General features: G+C 55.8%; 1 protein-coding gene across 10 annotated transcripts in view; it reads right to left on the bottom strand.

Moving 5' to 3' along the window:
• Window positions 1–13713, bottom strand: part of FGFR2 (fibroblast growth factor receptor 2) — an 84319-nt gene that overhangs the window by 37373 nt on the left and 33233 nt on the right. For all 10 annotated transcript variants that reach the window (XM_081158309.1, XM_081158312.1, XM_081158311.1 and 7 more), the window contains one exon: window positions 7503–7626. In XM_081158309.1, the coding sequence (XP_081014435.1) occupies window positions 7503–7626 (124 nt within the window). The remainder of the gene's footprint in view (window positions 1–7502; window positions 7627–13713) is intronic.

Here is a 13713-nt window from a genome sequence, read left to right as displayed (position 1 = left end):
TTCGTGAAGCTGCAAGAATAAGTGAGTTTAGAGGGAAACTGAGGATTTCTTGCTTCAAAATTTGCGATATGTTAAGAACCACAAAATTCCAAACATAAGTAACTCAAGAGACTGTTTTTGTATTATTCCCGCTCAGCGCACACTGACAGGAAACTGCTAAGTTGTAGCTCACGACTGGACACTGTGACCGCCGTCGATGAATTCACATCACCGCCTGGGGCTCACCGGCCAGGCCCTGAGAGCCGCGGCGTTCTCCGTCCCGTCCCCACCTGCGCCATCTCCAGGTATGTGCCGGGACCCTCTTCTTACAAAATGCTGTGAGGCATTAGCTTGTCTGGGGTACCTCTCTGCCCACACCACAGGCTCGATGTCAAAGATTAGACAAATATTAGCCCTTGGCCCAGCCAGGCCCCCTTCCAGAATATAAAGCAATTGATAAAAGCTCCCCTCCTCAGCTGCGGGGCAGAGGGCAACGGAGGGCTTGCAAAGGACAGGGGTAAAATGCTGATGCTGCAAAGTGCTAAGGTGACCCACCCACTGGGAGGCGTGTGCCTGTCCAGCCCCAGGTGGTGACCCCCACAGACACCACCTGCTCCAGCCCCAGGCGGTGACCCCCACAGACACCACCTGCTCCAGCCCCAGGCGGTGACCCCCACAGACACCACCTGCTCCAGCCCCAGGAGGCGACCCCCACAGACACCACCTGCTCTCGGTGCCCAGAGGAGTGACCTCCGGCTGGGACCCGTCCTGCAGGAGAGCACTTACTTGCTGGTCAGTACATTTTGGGTGACGTAGCCGCCCAATGACCAGCTTTTGCCCCTGGACTCAGCTGCGAAACAGGTGTGAAAAGCTGCCAACCAGGGCTGGGCTCTGCGCCTGTGTCTCGGCCTAGAGACTGGAGAGGTCGGAGACCACCCAGTGACGGCAACTAACCACCGCCTGGGACTGTTATTTAAAAGCCCTGCCCTCCCACCCATCCTCCCAGAGGGGCTACGAGGAGAGTGTGCCGTCACCCCCATTTCACAGGTGAGAGAACTGAGGCTCTGAGGTTCCGTGACCTCCAAGGAGCTCGCAAAGGATGGAGAATTGGAGCCGTCCCCCCCACGTCACCTCCACCGCCACCTCCAAGGGCGCTACCCGGCAAGGATGGGTGTATGCAGGAGGCAACCGGTCCATGTTTCTCTCTCTCTCTTTCCCTCCTTTCCTCTCTCTCTCAAGTCAATTTTAAAAATTTAAAAGAAGAAAGGGGAGTGGGGAGAGAGAGACAGACAGACAGATGGAAATGGGTGCTGGAGCCACAAAAGCAGCAGCGGACTTTGCTTCCCACTCAATCCCGGCTCCGGCTCCGGCTCCCAGGCTGTGCGTTTGCTGAGCGAGCCCACGTGAGAAAGGCATTAGCCGCGACCCGTTACCTGGCTCGGCACCTCGCTCCATTCACGTGGAGGGGCTCCCGCCTCCCTGCGGCTGAATTTCACAGCCCAGGGCTGGCCGAGGGACCAGCATCAGCATAAACACCAAGCCTTAAACCCCGAGCAAGAAGTGGGAAGGAACCAACTGGCAGCAAGATCGTGACTATGGAAAATCGAAGGCGGCCTGGCCAGGAAGCCTGCAGGCCGGGTGCTGAGTCCAGAACCCCGGGGGCTCCGTGGCACTGAGCAAGTGCAAGGGACACGCACACACAGTGCAACTTAGAGGTGAGGGCCAGGCGTCCGGGCGTGAAAACCCTCGATTCAGGGCACGGTGCCGATTACTGCTGCTTGCCGGTCACCCCTCATCACACAGAGAAACCAGCACTCTGCCCAGAGGCCACGGTGCCACGGAATCCAGGACACAGGGGGCCCTCCCTAAGGAGCGAGTGGGCAGGAATGAGCCTGATTTCGACAGCTTCAGCAATAAACCATCCGACTCATTAACAAGGCCACCATTTCTTCATTTACTTAAATGCCACTTTGTTCCAAAGCCAAGAGAATCCAAAATTCAAGCCGGAGCCGTGTGGGGGAGGATGCTGACTTGCCTCAGTCCCGTCTCTGCTCAGGATCACACGGCAGACTTTGTCTTCCTGGGGCACCGGCTGCCCCGAGCACTAAACAACTTACGCAACTTCTCCTTCCCTCCTGGGGACCGGCGGCCTGAGCTCCGAGGCAGGTGTCACCCCCAGCCCGGCATCCCGGCCGGTGCCCGAGACAATGGAGACGCTCCCTGCTCCTGCACACACACCTGAGGGGGCGGCCCCGGGATGGCAGCCTTTGTGCTTTTGGGCTGTGACCCATCACATCAGGGGCCGGGTCACAGAGGGTTTGTCTCGGGCCAGCCAACACCCCACCTTGGTCTGGCGCCAAGCAAGCGGCTGGCGAGGAGGCCTGAGCGGTCTCCACGCGGGCAGAGGGATGCTCGGCCCGGACCGGCTCCCAACCAGCCCCCGAGACACTGCTGCCCGCAGCTCGTCCCAGGTGAGGACAAGTTTCTGGGGAGTTAGGCTGACGGGAGAGAGGGCACAGCTGGCCTCGGCCAGCCCAGAGGCACTGCGTCTGCCTCCACGGCGCTCGGTCCCCTGAAACACCTAACAGCAGGTGAAAAGGCAGGAAGGCGTCTTGGTCCCTGGGCAGACAGAGCTGAGCCCCCCCCCAAGGAAAGAGCCTGTAACTCAAAGCGGAAGATGCTGAGTAAGCCGAGCACTCCCATCTCCTCCCATCTCCCCCACCTCTCTCTCTCGCTTTTTAAACTTTTTTTTTTTTTGCAACAAAGGGCTGAACATGGGGTGGAGGCAACAGTGGGCCTTTTGAGAGTCTGGCTGCAGGGGCTGAGGCTGGTCTCACCCAGTCGACCTAAAACCCAGACGTCAGCCTGGGGCACACAGAGCATTAACCTGGGATTTGATAAAACGCAGAGGAGGCCCCGGCTCCGGAGTTCCTCCGAGTCCCAGCAAACCACCTGCCTCCAACATCCCCGAGCCCGAATTTCCCCAAATGGGGTGAGAGGTGGGGTGGAGGCCGAGTCAGTGAGCTTGGAGCTCTCGAAGCCCACGATCCCCTCCGCAGGTCCAGCAACCGCACCAGTCCTGGGGCTCACAGTCTGGAGACAGCACTGGTCCAAGGTGGGAACCTCCGCAGGACATGGGAGCGTCGGCCACTGGCCCCAGCGTGGCATTCAGCTTGTTTAATAAACCTCACACGGAGTCCAGGGAAAGTTATTACAGGTGAATGGTGTCCCATGGGTACCACATATATTGGGGTGATCACTTTGTAAGTTACATAAATGTCTAATCACTATGTTGTATGCCTGAACCTAATACAATATTATACGTTAACTGTACTTGAAAAATTAAAAATTATTTTAAAAAATTCCCACAGACCTTCCAAAAAACAAAGCATCAAAGTTTAGCAGAGAGGACTCCAGACGCTGGCCACCCAGTTGCCAATCTGGTGTTTCCACCTGTTAACCCACCTATTCCTCATAACTATGGCAGTGGGTTGAGCCGTGGCCCCTAAAGGCAAGTCCATGTCCTAAATCCCAGAACCTATAAATGCGCCCTTATTTAGAAACAAGGCTCCTGTAATTAAGGATCTGCAGGTGCCTTCATCCTGGATTTGGGGTGAGCCCTACATCCAATGGCAGGTGTCCTTAGAGGGAGCGATGGGGGTGGGTTTGAGACACACAGAGGCAGGAACCAGTGATGGGTCCGCGCGTCGAGGGCTGACACCAGCCACCTGGAGCTGAGAGGGGGGCGGGGACGATTCTCCCTCTAGAAGGGACCAACCCTGCAGACACCCTGACTTCAGGCTTCTGGCCTCCAGAACCGAGACAGGACACCCTTCTGTTGTTTTAAGCCACCCGGCTTGTGGTCATTGGTTAGAGCAGCCCCTAGGGCCTGACACAGCCATCTCAGGAAGGAGGTGGTCATTCCCATTTTACAGGTGAGAACAGAGAGGCTCGGAAAAGCTCAGCAACTGTCCGATTCCCTGGTGCCCTGTGTCTGGGCAGACAGACCTCTCCTCCCTCCCCAGCACCAGTTCCTTCACTTTTAAAACACAAGGATCGTGAAACTGGAAGTGAGATGACCTATCCAAGGCCTTTGGTGGCAGGGCCCAGGCCTCGCCGACTGACAATCAAGGGCCAAAGCTCGCTCCTCCTGGGCCAGCTCTCGGAGGGGAGCCCGTTTCACCGTCACCCCCATCACCGAAATGGGGAGCCTCCCGCTCATTTCCCCTCACAAGTAAGCGGCTGGAAAGTTACAGCGTCAGTTTTAATGGGGATCACGCGAGGCTCTAAAAGGGCTCCCCAAGGAAAGCCTCTGCCTCACACACGACAAGAGTCCTGTCTAATCCCAGGACACAGGGACGTCGCCTGAACGACACAGCTTTTGCGGGAAGTGCTTACGGGGTGCCTGGCGAGGGAGAATCTCAACCGAAGACCTCGCCCAGTCTGATGCTTCGCCCTACCTGAACCACAACCCCGTGCATCACAGCAACAGCGACAGAAACCTCGGAGGACGTGAGCTTTCGCGGGTAGAGTCTGATTTGCTGTGCGACAGAGATACGGCTGAGGCCCTGCGATCACACGGCCGTGCATTAAACTCGGCCCGGGGGCCACCAGCAGGTCCCTGTTCGAGCCAGAGCCCCCGTTTCCACTCGCGGAGATGCTCCGAACGACCGGCCGCCTGCCCTGCGAGTCTACGTGAGACTCTTCAGCTGGCCCGGCTCTTATTTTATTAGCACTTCTCAAAGCAGTTACGAGGGTTTTGCGCAACCAGGAGAGCGTTTCTCACCTCCATCTCTCCCGAAAACGTCCTGGGCTCCGCCGGCTTTGGCTTCTCTTTACACAGAGGGTTCAAGGCTTGGAAAATTATTAGGGCTGAGCTCTAATGGATAATCCCAACCAGCATTGTGTCATTCATTACTGGCCCACGCTTCGCCGGGCGAGCTCCCAAGCCCGTGACATAATCGGGCCTTTCTCCGCATTACTCCACACACCCTGCGCTCCCCGCACATCGCACCACTGAATCATACGCTCTTTTCAACAAGCCCGACTGCCAGGGGATTAGCGTTTGAGAGCACGATTCCATTACTCAGCAGCCCGGCTCAGCTCTGAGCCTGGACTCTGAGAGACCTCAGGGCTTCACGGGCAGATGAGCTGCCAGGAAGCCCGGGGGGCGGTGGGGTGGGGGGCTCTCGAATGTTTTACGTAACAACCCAACCTGAAACCTGCTCCGAGCAAGAGCCCCTGGCTGGGGCGGCCAGGATGTGACTCCCGCCTCCTGAAATGGCCCCGAAGGGATGACTGGTAGACCCGGGCAAACCCGAAATCCCCCAGAACTGCCACGGCACAGTCATTTGATTCCCACAATAAATTACTTATTTTCAGGATTAGGTATTTAGAACATTTAGCCCCAAATCTTTCTTTCCTTAAATAGAAACACTTTCATGTCAGATTCAGGATACATGAGGCCCAAAGTGGAATCCAAGGCCCGTGCCCTTTGAACAATCCGTTTCTGGCACATCAACACCAAAATAAATGTCGACCGTTTTCCTCTCACGTTTGAGGGTCAACTTCTCTCTGTGTTTTGTAAAATATGTGGACATAGCAATTCCCACTAAGAAACAGTCCATAAATACGTCTGTGAGAAAAGACAACCCTAAAACTCAGTCTGTGGCGACCCAGAGGACCCACGTTATACAAAAACCTTCTAAATAACAAAAATAAAATGTTACGAATGCTTTTTTTTTTCCCACTGAAGACTGACATACACATGGAAATAAAGACCGTATCCTACTTTCTAAGAGTTTCTTATGGATTTAATTTACTTTAACTTGACAGAAAATCAAAATGGTTTTCTGTTTAATTTTCAGTTAACCTAAAACTTCCATTAACCAAATCTATGTAATTTGGCTAATCAAGCTCTGGAAAGTTTTTTAATGGCTCTCCGGGCGATTCAAACAGCTTGGGGTCTCTCTGCAGAGAGTTTATGTTTTACGGGAGACGCGCCCACCGGAGAAATAATGCCCGGCTGCTTCGGGAGTGAGGGGGGGCCTTCTCTGCAGGCACACGGTGGGTGGGCACCGGCTCCTAGAACCCCACAGGGGATCCCTCTGGCAAAAGGAGCCAAGGTGGGCTCCGGGTTGAGACCTCAGCAGGAGCCTGCAACCTGCACATGAACAGGGACCATCTGACAGGTCGCCCACAGCAAGGACTCAAGGACAGGTGGCGACTGCGAGAGTCAGGATGACAGACAGAGAGAAAAAAGGCTTCTACCAAAAACACCAAAAGAACCTCAGCCCAGCATCCCTGCAACGATGAGACAGGCCCCCCCGTCCACTGTTCTCAATCCTCGAGACAGAAACACCCTTTCTCAATCATTTAGGACAAAACCCATCATAATCGGCAAGGCGGGAAGAAATTTGAGTTTCCAGGACAACGGGCTATGTGGTCTGAAGATATTTAATTGAAATAGCACGTTGAGCCCTGGCCAGTGTGGCCCAGTGGTTAAGCGTTGCCCGCGCGCCGAAGGGCGAGGGGTTCTCCTCCCAGGAGAGGGCACGTGGCTGGGTTGCAGGCTGGACCCCCGGCCCCCGTCGGGGCAAATGCAGGAGGCAACCCATCGACGTGTCTCTCTCCTATCAACGTTTCTCTCCCTCTCTTCCTCTCTCCTTCCGACTCCCCGCCTTCCACTCTCTCTAAAGAATAAAAATAAAACTCACTGGAGCCCGGCCGGGGCGGCTCAGCGGTTGAGCACTGACCGGGCACCAGGGGGTCACAGGCCCGGTTCCCGGTCAGGGCACGTGCCCGGGCTGCGGGCTCGATCCCAGTGGGGGGCGTGCGGGAGGCAGCCGGTCAGGGACTCTCCTCACTGGCGTTTCTCTCTCCCCCCTCCCTTCCTCCCTGAGATCAATAAAGTCATATTTAAGAAGATCAATGGAAACATCCCCATGAGGGTGAACCACCCAGCAGCAGCGCTGGGTGAAAAGCCCCCCTGTGAGCCGTGGACACAGCTCCGTCCCAGAGGACGCGGCGCCCGTGGCGGACGCGGAGCCTGCAGCGCCGAGACCGTGGGGGCCGAGGAGCCCCGCGGGCAGCTGGCAGCCCCCCCACCGGGCTCTTCCTCGGCTCCGCCGCGGGCCGGCAGCTGCCCGTCGTCGCCCGCGCGGCCTCTCCCTGAAAAACGAGGCTCTCCGGCAGCGCGCCCGCCCCCCGCCCCGCCCCCGCCAACATTTTTCAGCGTTATCTCAGCTTCCAGAGCGTCAGCAGGTTTCAAACCACGTCCATTTTACGCAGGACGGCGCTCGGGAGCCAAGAGGCTCACGCAAAACACATAAAACCCGGCCTATCGGGAAACAGGACGTTGCCAGGGACAGCGGAATCCTTCTCGGCCGACAGCTCGTGTTTCGGAGGAAGGAGAGCCAACGGGCCCCCTTCCACCCGGAGGAGCGAGGCTCACCCTCGAGGTGCCAGACGCGGCGAGCGCCACGCACAGCCGGCGACGGGCGGCGCTTGGGCGGCGAACTCACCCACGACGTCGAGGTGGTAGGTGTGGTTGATGGACCCGTGGGCATTCTCCACCACGCAGGTGTAATTCCCCTTGTCGGACGGGACCACGCTCTCCATGATGAGGCTCCAGTGCTGGTTCCGCACCTGGAAAGATCAAAGCAGGGGTGCATTTAACAGCCTCGGCACAGGACGCCGGGCGCTTTGCTCTCGTGATTTAAAAAGCTGGGGGAGCCCGGCCGGTGTGGCTCAGCGGTTGAGCGTCGACCTAGGAACCAAGAGGTCGCTGGTTCGATTCCCGGTCAGGGCGCAGGCCTGTGCTGTGGGCTCGGACCCCCGTGGGGGGCGCGCAGGAGGCAGCCGATCGATGATGTTCTCTGTCTCTCCCTCTCCCCTTTCCTCTCTCTAAAAAAAAAAAAAAAAAAAAAAAAAAAAAACTAAAAAAACATTTATTTTTTTTTAAAGTTGGGGGAGACAAGGAAGGTCAAGAAGCTCCTGAATTCTAAATTTTCCTCATAATAAGTACTCAGAATGGTGACAGAAATAATTATCGAGGTGAATGTCGAGCAAGCAGACACGTGTTCGCACACCCAAGAGTGGGGGGCAGTGAGTCTGCCACAGGCATAGGCTTGAGGGTCCCTACGAGGGCCGCCCGGTGGCTGGGGACCTGCGTGCGAGCCTGCGCAGAGTCAGTGCCCGGGGAGGGCGGGCTACCAGCTGCTCACCCACGCGGCCCCACGGGCACCAGGGAACCGCCAGGGCCGAGGCCAGGGGCCCCGCCCGTATGCCAGGCACAGCCGAGCTGCCCCCCTCAGCTGCTGCCACCCTCCTGAGGAGCCCACAGCAGGTGCTGGCGCTGTTTCTGGAGCCTTCCGGTGTGAGCGCCTCTCGCTGTCCCCCCAGGGCCCCCAGAGGCTGCCTGGGCGTCTCAAGAAGTCTCAGCTCTGGTCTCTGGTGGTAGCTGAACAGATGCTACGTATCCCTGAGAAATATACTCAGAATCCCAAATATGGGAGCAATGACTCCTCAGTTGAGGTGCAGTCCACCTGTTTGCAGACTCCTCGAGACTTTTCAAAGATAACAGCACGTGTGAAAATCAGTTATCCCGACGCCTCCCCACGGTGCGGTCAACAGGCAAACGACTGACTCCGCGCTCCCACCGGCTTTCAAAACAGTGTAACAGCCTCAGTTTCAAGCCAGCGTGACTCCTCACGAGGACCAAGGGCATCCCGGGGTCACGGCCTCAGCATTTCTCTCCGATTCCAAATCCGTCTTTAAGGGCGTTTCAGACAAGGCACTCGGAGACATGGACAGAAAACGGTAAAAAGCCAGGGCCAGCTCGTTCTAACTATCGTTTCAGGAGTTCTGATGAACCTTCTGAATGACTCCTTGAGTGTGGCAAGTGCTTTCTGCCTTCATCACAAAACCCCAATCACACCAGCAGAGCCCGTCACGGGCACACAAGGGAGGCAAGGAACTGAGCTGGAGAATACAGTCGACGCATGAGCGCCCGTTATCAGGGCAGCTGTCCCCTGTGACAAGCAGCACCAGCGGGGGTTCGAGTCTGAGCCACGCCACAGCACACCCTGGCCACGCCCATGCCACGTCCACGCCACACCACGCCATGCCACGCCCTGGCCACGCCAGGTGTCAGCTCTACGCAAGCCGTTACTGCACAGGGGAGCTGCCGATGCCAAGTTCAAAGCCAAGACGACTGCTCATCACCAACAGTCTTAGGAAGGGTCACAGGGTGACGGCCGGAGTCTTCTCAACAAGACCTCAAGCAACAAATGTAGACCAGGTTCTGGTCAGCCGGTCACTGCACTTCAGCTGCTGCCTGTCACCGGCCCTCCTGCACGACCATGGAGGTTGTCCCAGGGTCCAACGTCGGGGAGTGGGTGACGGACAGGCACTCTCACTGCCGCAGGTGGCACGTCTGGCAGTGAGATGAACCTGAAGGCATCAGACCTGCAGCAGAGCGAGTCTGCTCTGCATCGGACAGGAGGCTCCCTGGCTGCCCCTGGCCGGGCCACAGCCTTGCAGCTGAACCAAAAGAGAGGCTAGGTCTCTCTCTCCCTCCCTCTCTCCCTCTCTCCCTGGCACTCTAGCTAAAAAGAAAAAAAGAAAAAAATCAATGAAAAATATCCTCAGGTAAGGAGTAGAAAAAAATAAATACATATAAAATAAAATAAAAAACTGTCTAAATTCTGGCCCCTGGGTCTACCCTAGAGCTGTAAGCTCAGAAGCGGCAGCACTAGCTCCTTGATTTAAGCTGAGACAAACGGGCCCACGATGAGACCCTCCCTCTCCCCACGCGCTCGGGGGTACCAGGAACGGGACTCTCCTGGCCTCTGAGCACCAGTCCCATGGAGGGTAAGTTAGGGATGAAGCCACAGGCCCGACGTCACCAAGCCCCTAATCCAGCACCTTAGCCCTGCCGTAAATATTCGGTTCTTTGAGCCCCTACGCAGATGTCACGCCCTTAAGCCCTTAATCGGGGCCAGTGCCCGTCTCTGGACCCCGTCCAAACTGTCGATGTCTTTCTCGAGCCTGGATCCAGACTTGGCCCATGGACTGTTCCAAGTGGAGCTCAACCTGAACCGGCCGGCGGGCAGCATCTGCCTCTGCCCGAACGTTAACCGTGGCACAGGCGGCTGGCACACCACTGCCATTTCTAACCCAGGGCCGGGGGCAGCCCGGCCTCCCCTCGGGGCCACGGCCTCCCACGTCAAGGTCCTCCTCACAGGCACGGGCCCCTGAGAATCTGCTTCCGGGAGATGTGCTACAAATATTAACCAGTTAATGTTTATAAGATGCTTTCGCAACGAGGACCATGCTGACCCAACAAGGGGTTTCTGCCCTCCCGGAGACCTTAGTCCTCAATCAATACTGCCCCGCGAGGGCCGCTCATTTCCTTACACCACAGCTCCAGCCCGACGCCTCCCCGCGCCACCAACCCCAGATCCCACGAGCCGGGGCACTTTCCAAGTGGACGCCCTTACAGGGGCCGTGCGATAACCGCGGAGGGGGCATCCTACCGCGAACAGTGGCTGCTCCGTGAGAACACGAGGCCACAAACAGGAACCCCAGAAAGGTGGGGAGCAAAGGCACACAGATTTTGGTGAGGTTTTTTTGTGTGTGTTTTTTTTAATATCCTGTTTCCATACCACGATTCAGGGTAAACCACCCTTAGGAAACCACCCTTCCGGCAAAAAATGTAAGATCCTCTCCAACATGTTTTTCTAAATTCCTCAGCTCTTTGGTGCTAGTTGTTCAGCCAGTTTGGTCAAAGGCACACACACCAGCTTTGCTCTCACGGAGGAGGGAATGTAAATCCCAATAAAGATCTGAAAAGACGCTGAGCCTCATTAACGCCAGGGAAATGCAAATTAGGACAGTAATGAGACACTTATTCACTCGCTGATTAACAAAAATTAGACAGATCAACGCCATCGAGTACTTGGGGAGGGTGACAGAGAAACAGGGGCTCAGGGAGAGGGAACGTAAATGGAGAAAAGCCTTTCTGTGAAATAATTTGGGTGCCTATTAAAACCAGCAGCACACATCTTTTTTGACCCAGTTCATTCTACGTCCAGAAATCTAGCTGACATGGAAAATAGCAGTATGACTCCCAGGCACACAAGCAAGACTGCTGCTTCGAGCACTGTTCGTAGCGGCAAAAACCAGGACTCCATCCAGAAGCGTCCTTAGCACTGTCTAGCTGGTCCTGTATCAACCAGAGTGTAACTCAGTCCAACAGAACAGCCAACAGTCATTAAAACACGAGGCATTCGTATGTCCGACCTGGTCAGATATCAAGTTATTGATAAATGAAAAAAAAGGGGGGGGGCTGAATACAAACGTGTGTATTCATGATCCCGTTTTGTAAAAAATACACACGCACAGCCCGATGGGCTGGGATCTATACACATGTCCGTAAAAACACAGCTAAAATCAGAAAGAAAAGGTACTAAATTGTTAACAACACACTTTATATAATTAAGTGGCAGGATTATAAATGTTTACTTTCTTCTCATTTTCACTTTTCAAATTTAAACAGAAACCTAACCCCCACCCCACCCCCAGAAGAGTGCACTGAGCCGGCTCCGGGCTCCCTTGGGCCTCCCGGGCCTCCCTTGCATGGTGGCTGCTCTCCTGCAGGACTGTCACCCTGGCAGATACACCAAAGCCACGGGGAAGAGAAACCCGCACCAGCCAACACATGCGCGACTCTCTTTTCACCCCTGCCCGTGGCCAAATCTCTGTGGAATCCGTCCTTACTTTTCTTCTGCCAACGAGCAGAGAGAGAGAGCGTGAGGCTTCAAAACTATGCTCACTACAGACTTTCAAAAATAACACTTCAGTGCAGAACAAAGCCGGCCGAAGCTAATGGCCCGCATGCTCCGCCGGGGGACACGGAGGCCGGATTCCACAGACATTCCAAGCCCTGTCGCAGCCAAGCCCAGGGGTGGCCCAGGCAGGTTTTCTCGGACCCTTGTTACCTAAAGCCTCCAAGGTGCCCGTTACACTCCTGGCTACCTCCAGGTGGCACCTGGGGATGTGGATTTCGTGTGTGTGATGACACCCAAAGGCCCAGGTGAAAGGCGAAAGGTCAAAGTTCTGTTTCCACATTGCAAAAAAGTCCTAACATTTCCAAATGCCCAGGTGCGCGATAACCAGCTGATAAACATCCAGGAGCTGGAAGCTGCAGGGAAAGTTTGGCTCTGCGCCCGGCTGATGGCTGCCGTGTCCATGTGCTAATAAACGCTGCCAGGGCCTCCCTCCACTGGCACCGGGCCCAATGTGCCCAGAAGACAGCACCCCTTTAACCCCGGCCTTCACCTACAATTCAACACACACCAAGTGTCATTAGGATGCATAAAATCTTGCCATCCGGTGCCAGGCCTCGATGGTCAGCAGGTTCCTGGGGGACCCCAAGGCACCCCTTCTGGGTGTGCGCCCAAGCTGAGCTGACACGTGTCAAGGGCTGGTGCTATCCCCATGCAGACAGGGAGCCAACACCTGTTAGATGCTTAAACACCAAGAAGTTTGCTTTGCAGGAGGTGTCCAGAGAACAGGGCAGGGCGAGCTCTGATCCTCCAGGCGGGGGGAGGCTCTTCCCTCCACGCGGTTCAGAGTCCAGGGATCTCTCCAGAGGACATGGGAAGTGAACTTAGATGTCTGTGCCCTGAAGATGCTCAGGGAAGTGCCCAGGGGCAGAGGAGCAGAGGGCCTGCAGGGCATCCACCGCCTTTTGAATTTAAACTTTAAAAATCTTAAGACTTGCCCGGCCGGGCGTGGCTCGGGGGTTAAACATCAACCTAGGATCCAGGAGATTGGGGTTCGATTCCCGGTCAGGGCACATGCCCGGGTTGCAGGCTAGGCAGCCGGTCAATGGCTCTCTCATCATTAATGTTTCTATCTCTCTCTCTCCCCCTCCTTTCCTCTCTCTGAAATCAATAAAGATGTGTTTAAAAAAAAATAAATAAAATAATAAAATTCTCAAGACTTCCCACAAAAGGAAGAATTACCTTGTCACAAAATTACCATGTGACCCAGCAATTCCACTCCCAGGTAGACACCTAAAGGCACCGATAGCATGGACGCAGACAGACACGTGGACGCTAACGTTCACGGCTGCGTGGCTCACAACAGGCGAAAGGCAGAACCACCTGAGTGCCTCTCAGCAGGTGAGCTGATCAACGAGACGCGGTCTCCCCACAGGACGGAACGTTTTCCAGCTGTAAAAGGAATGGGATTCTGATTCACGCAACAACCTGGAGGAACCTCGAACGCATTAAGGGAAAGCAGCCAGGTCGGACAGGACAAGGACCCCGAGTCCACCTGAGACACCTGGAACGGAGAATCCACAGACAGAAAGTGTGTCAGGGGCTCCGAGCCTAGGGGGGGGGGGGGGTGATGGGAAATTATTAATGGATGCGGGGGTTCTGTTTGGGGTGATGAACATGTTTTAAAAATAAATGATAGAGTTCATGTTACGTATATTTCACCATAATTCAGGATACCCCCCGTTTGCCCTCCATGGTGCACCCGACAGTGGACGAGTCCAGCCGACAGTAACGTGCTCCTGGGCTCTCCCCTGGGACGGCTCTTGGTTCTTATGCCGCGAGCGTGTGGCCTGAAGGGTGGCGTCTGAGGATGCGCTTCCCCTCCACGCCTGACGCGTCACCCAAGGCGGCGATGGGAACGGAGGTGCTCTATCAGTTATCTCAA

Source organism: Miniopterus schreibersii (genome assembly GCF_964146895.1).
Source record: "Miniopterus schreibersii genome assembly, chromosome: 14".
Classification (NCBI taxonomy): Eukaryota; Metazoa; Chordata; class Mammalia; order Chiroptera; family Miniopteridae; genus Miniopterus; species Miniopterus schreibersii.
This window is presented reverse-complemented; position numbering and strand designations above follow the sequence as displayed.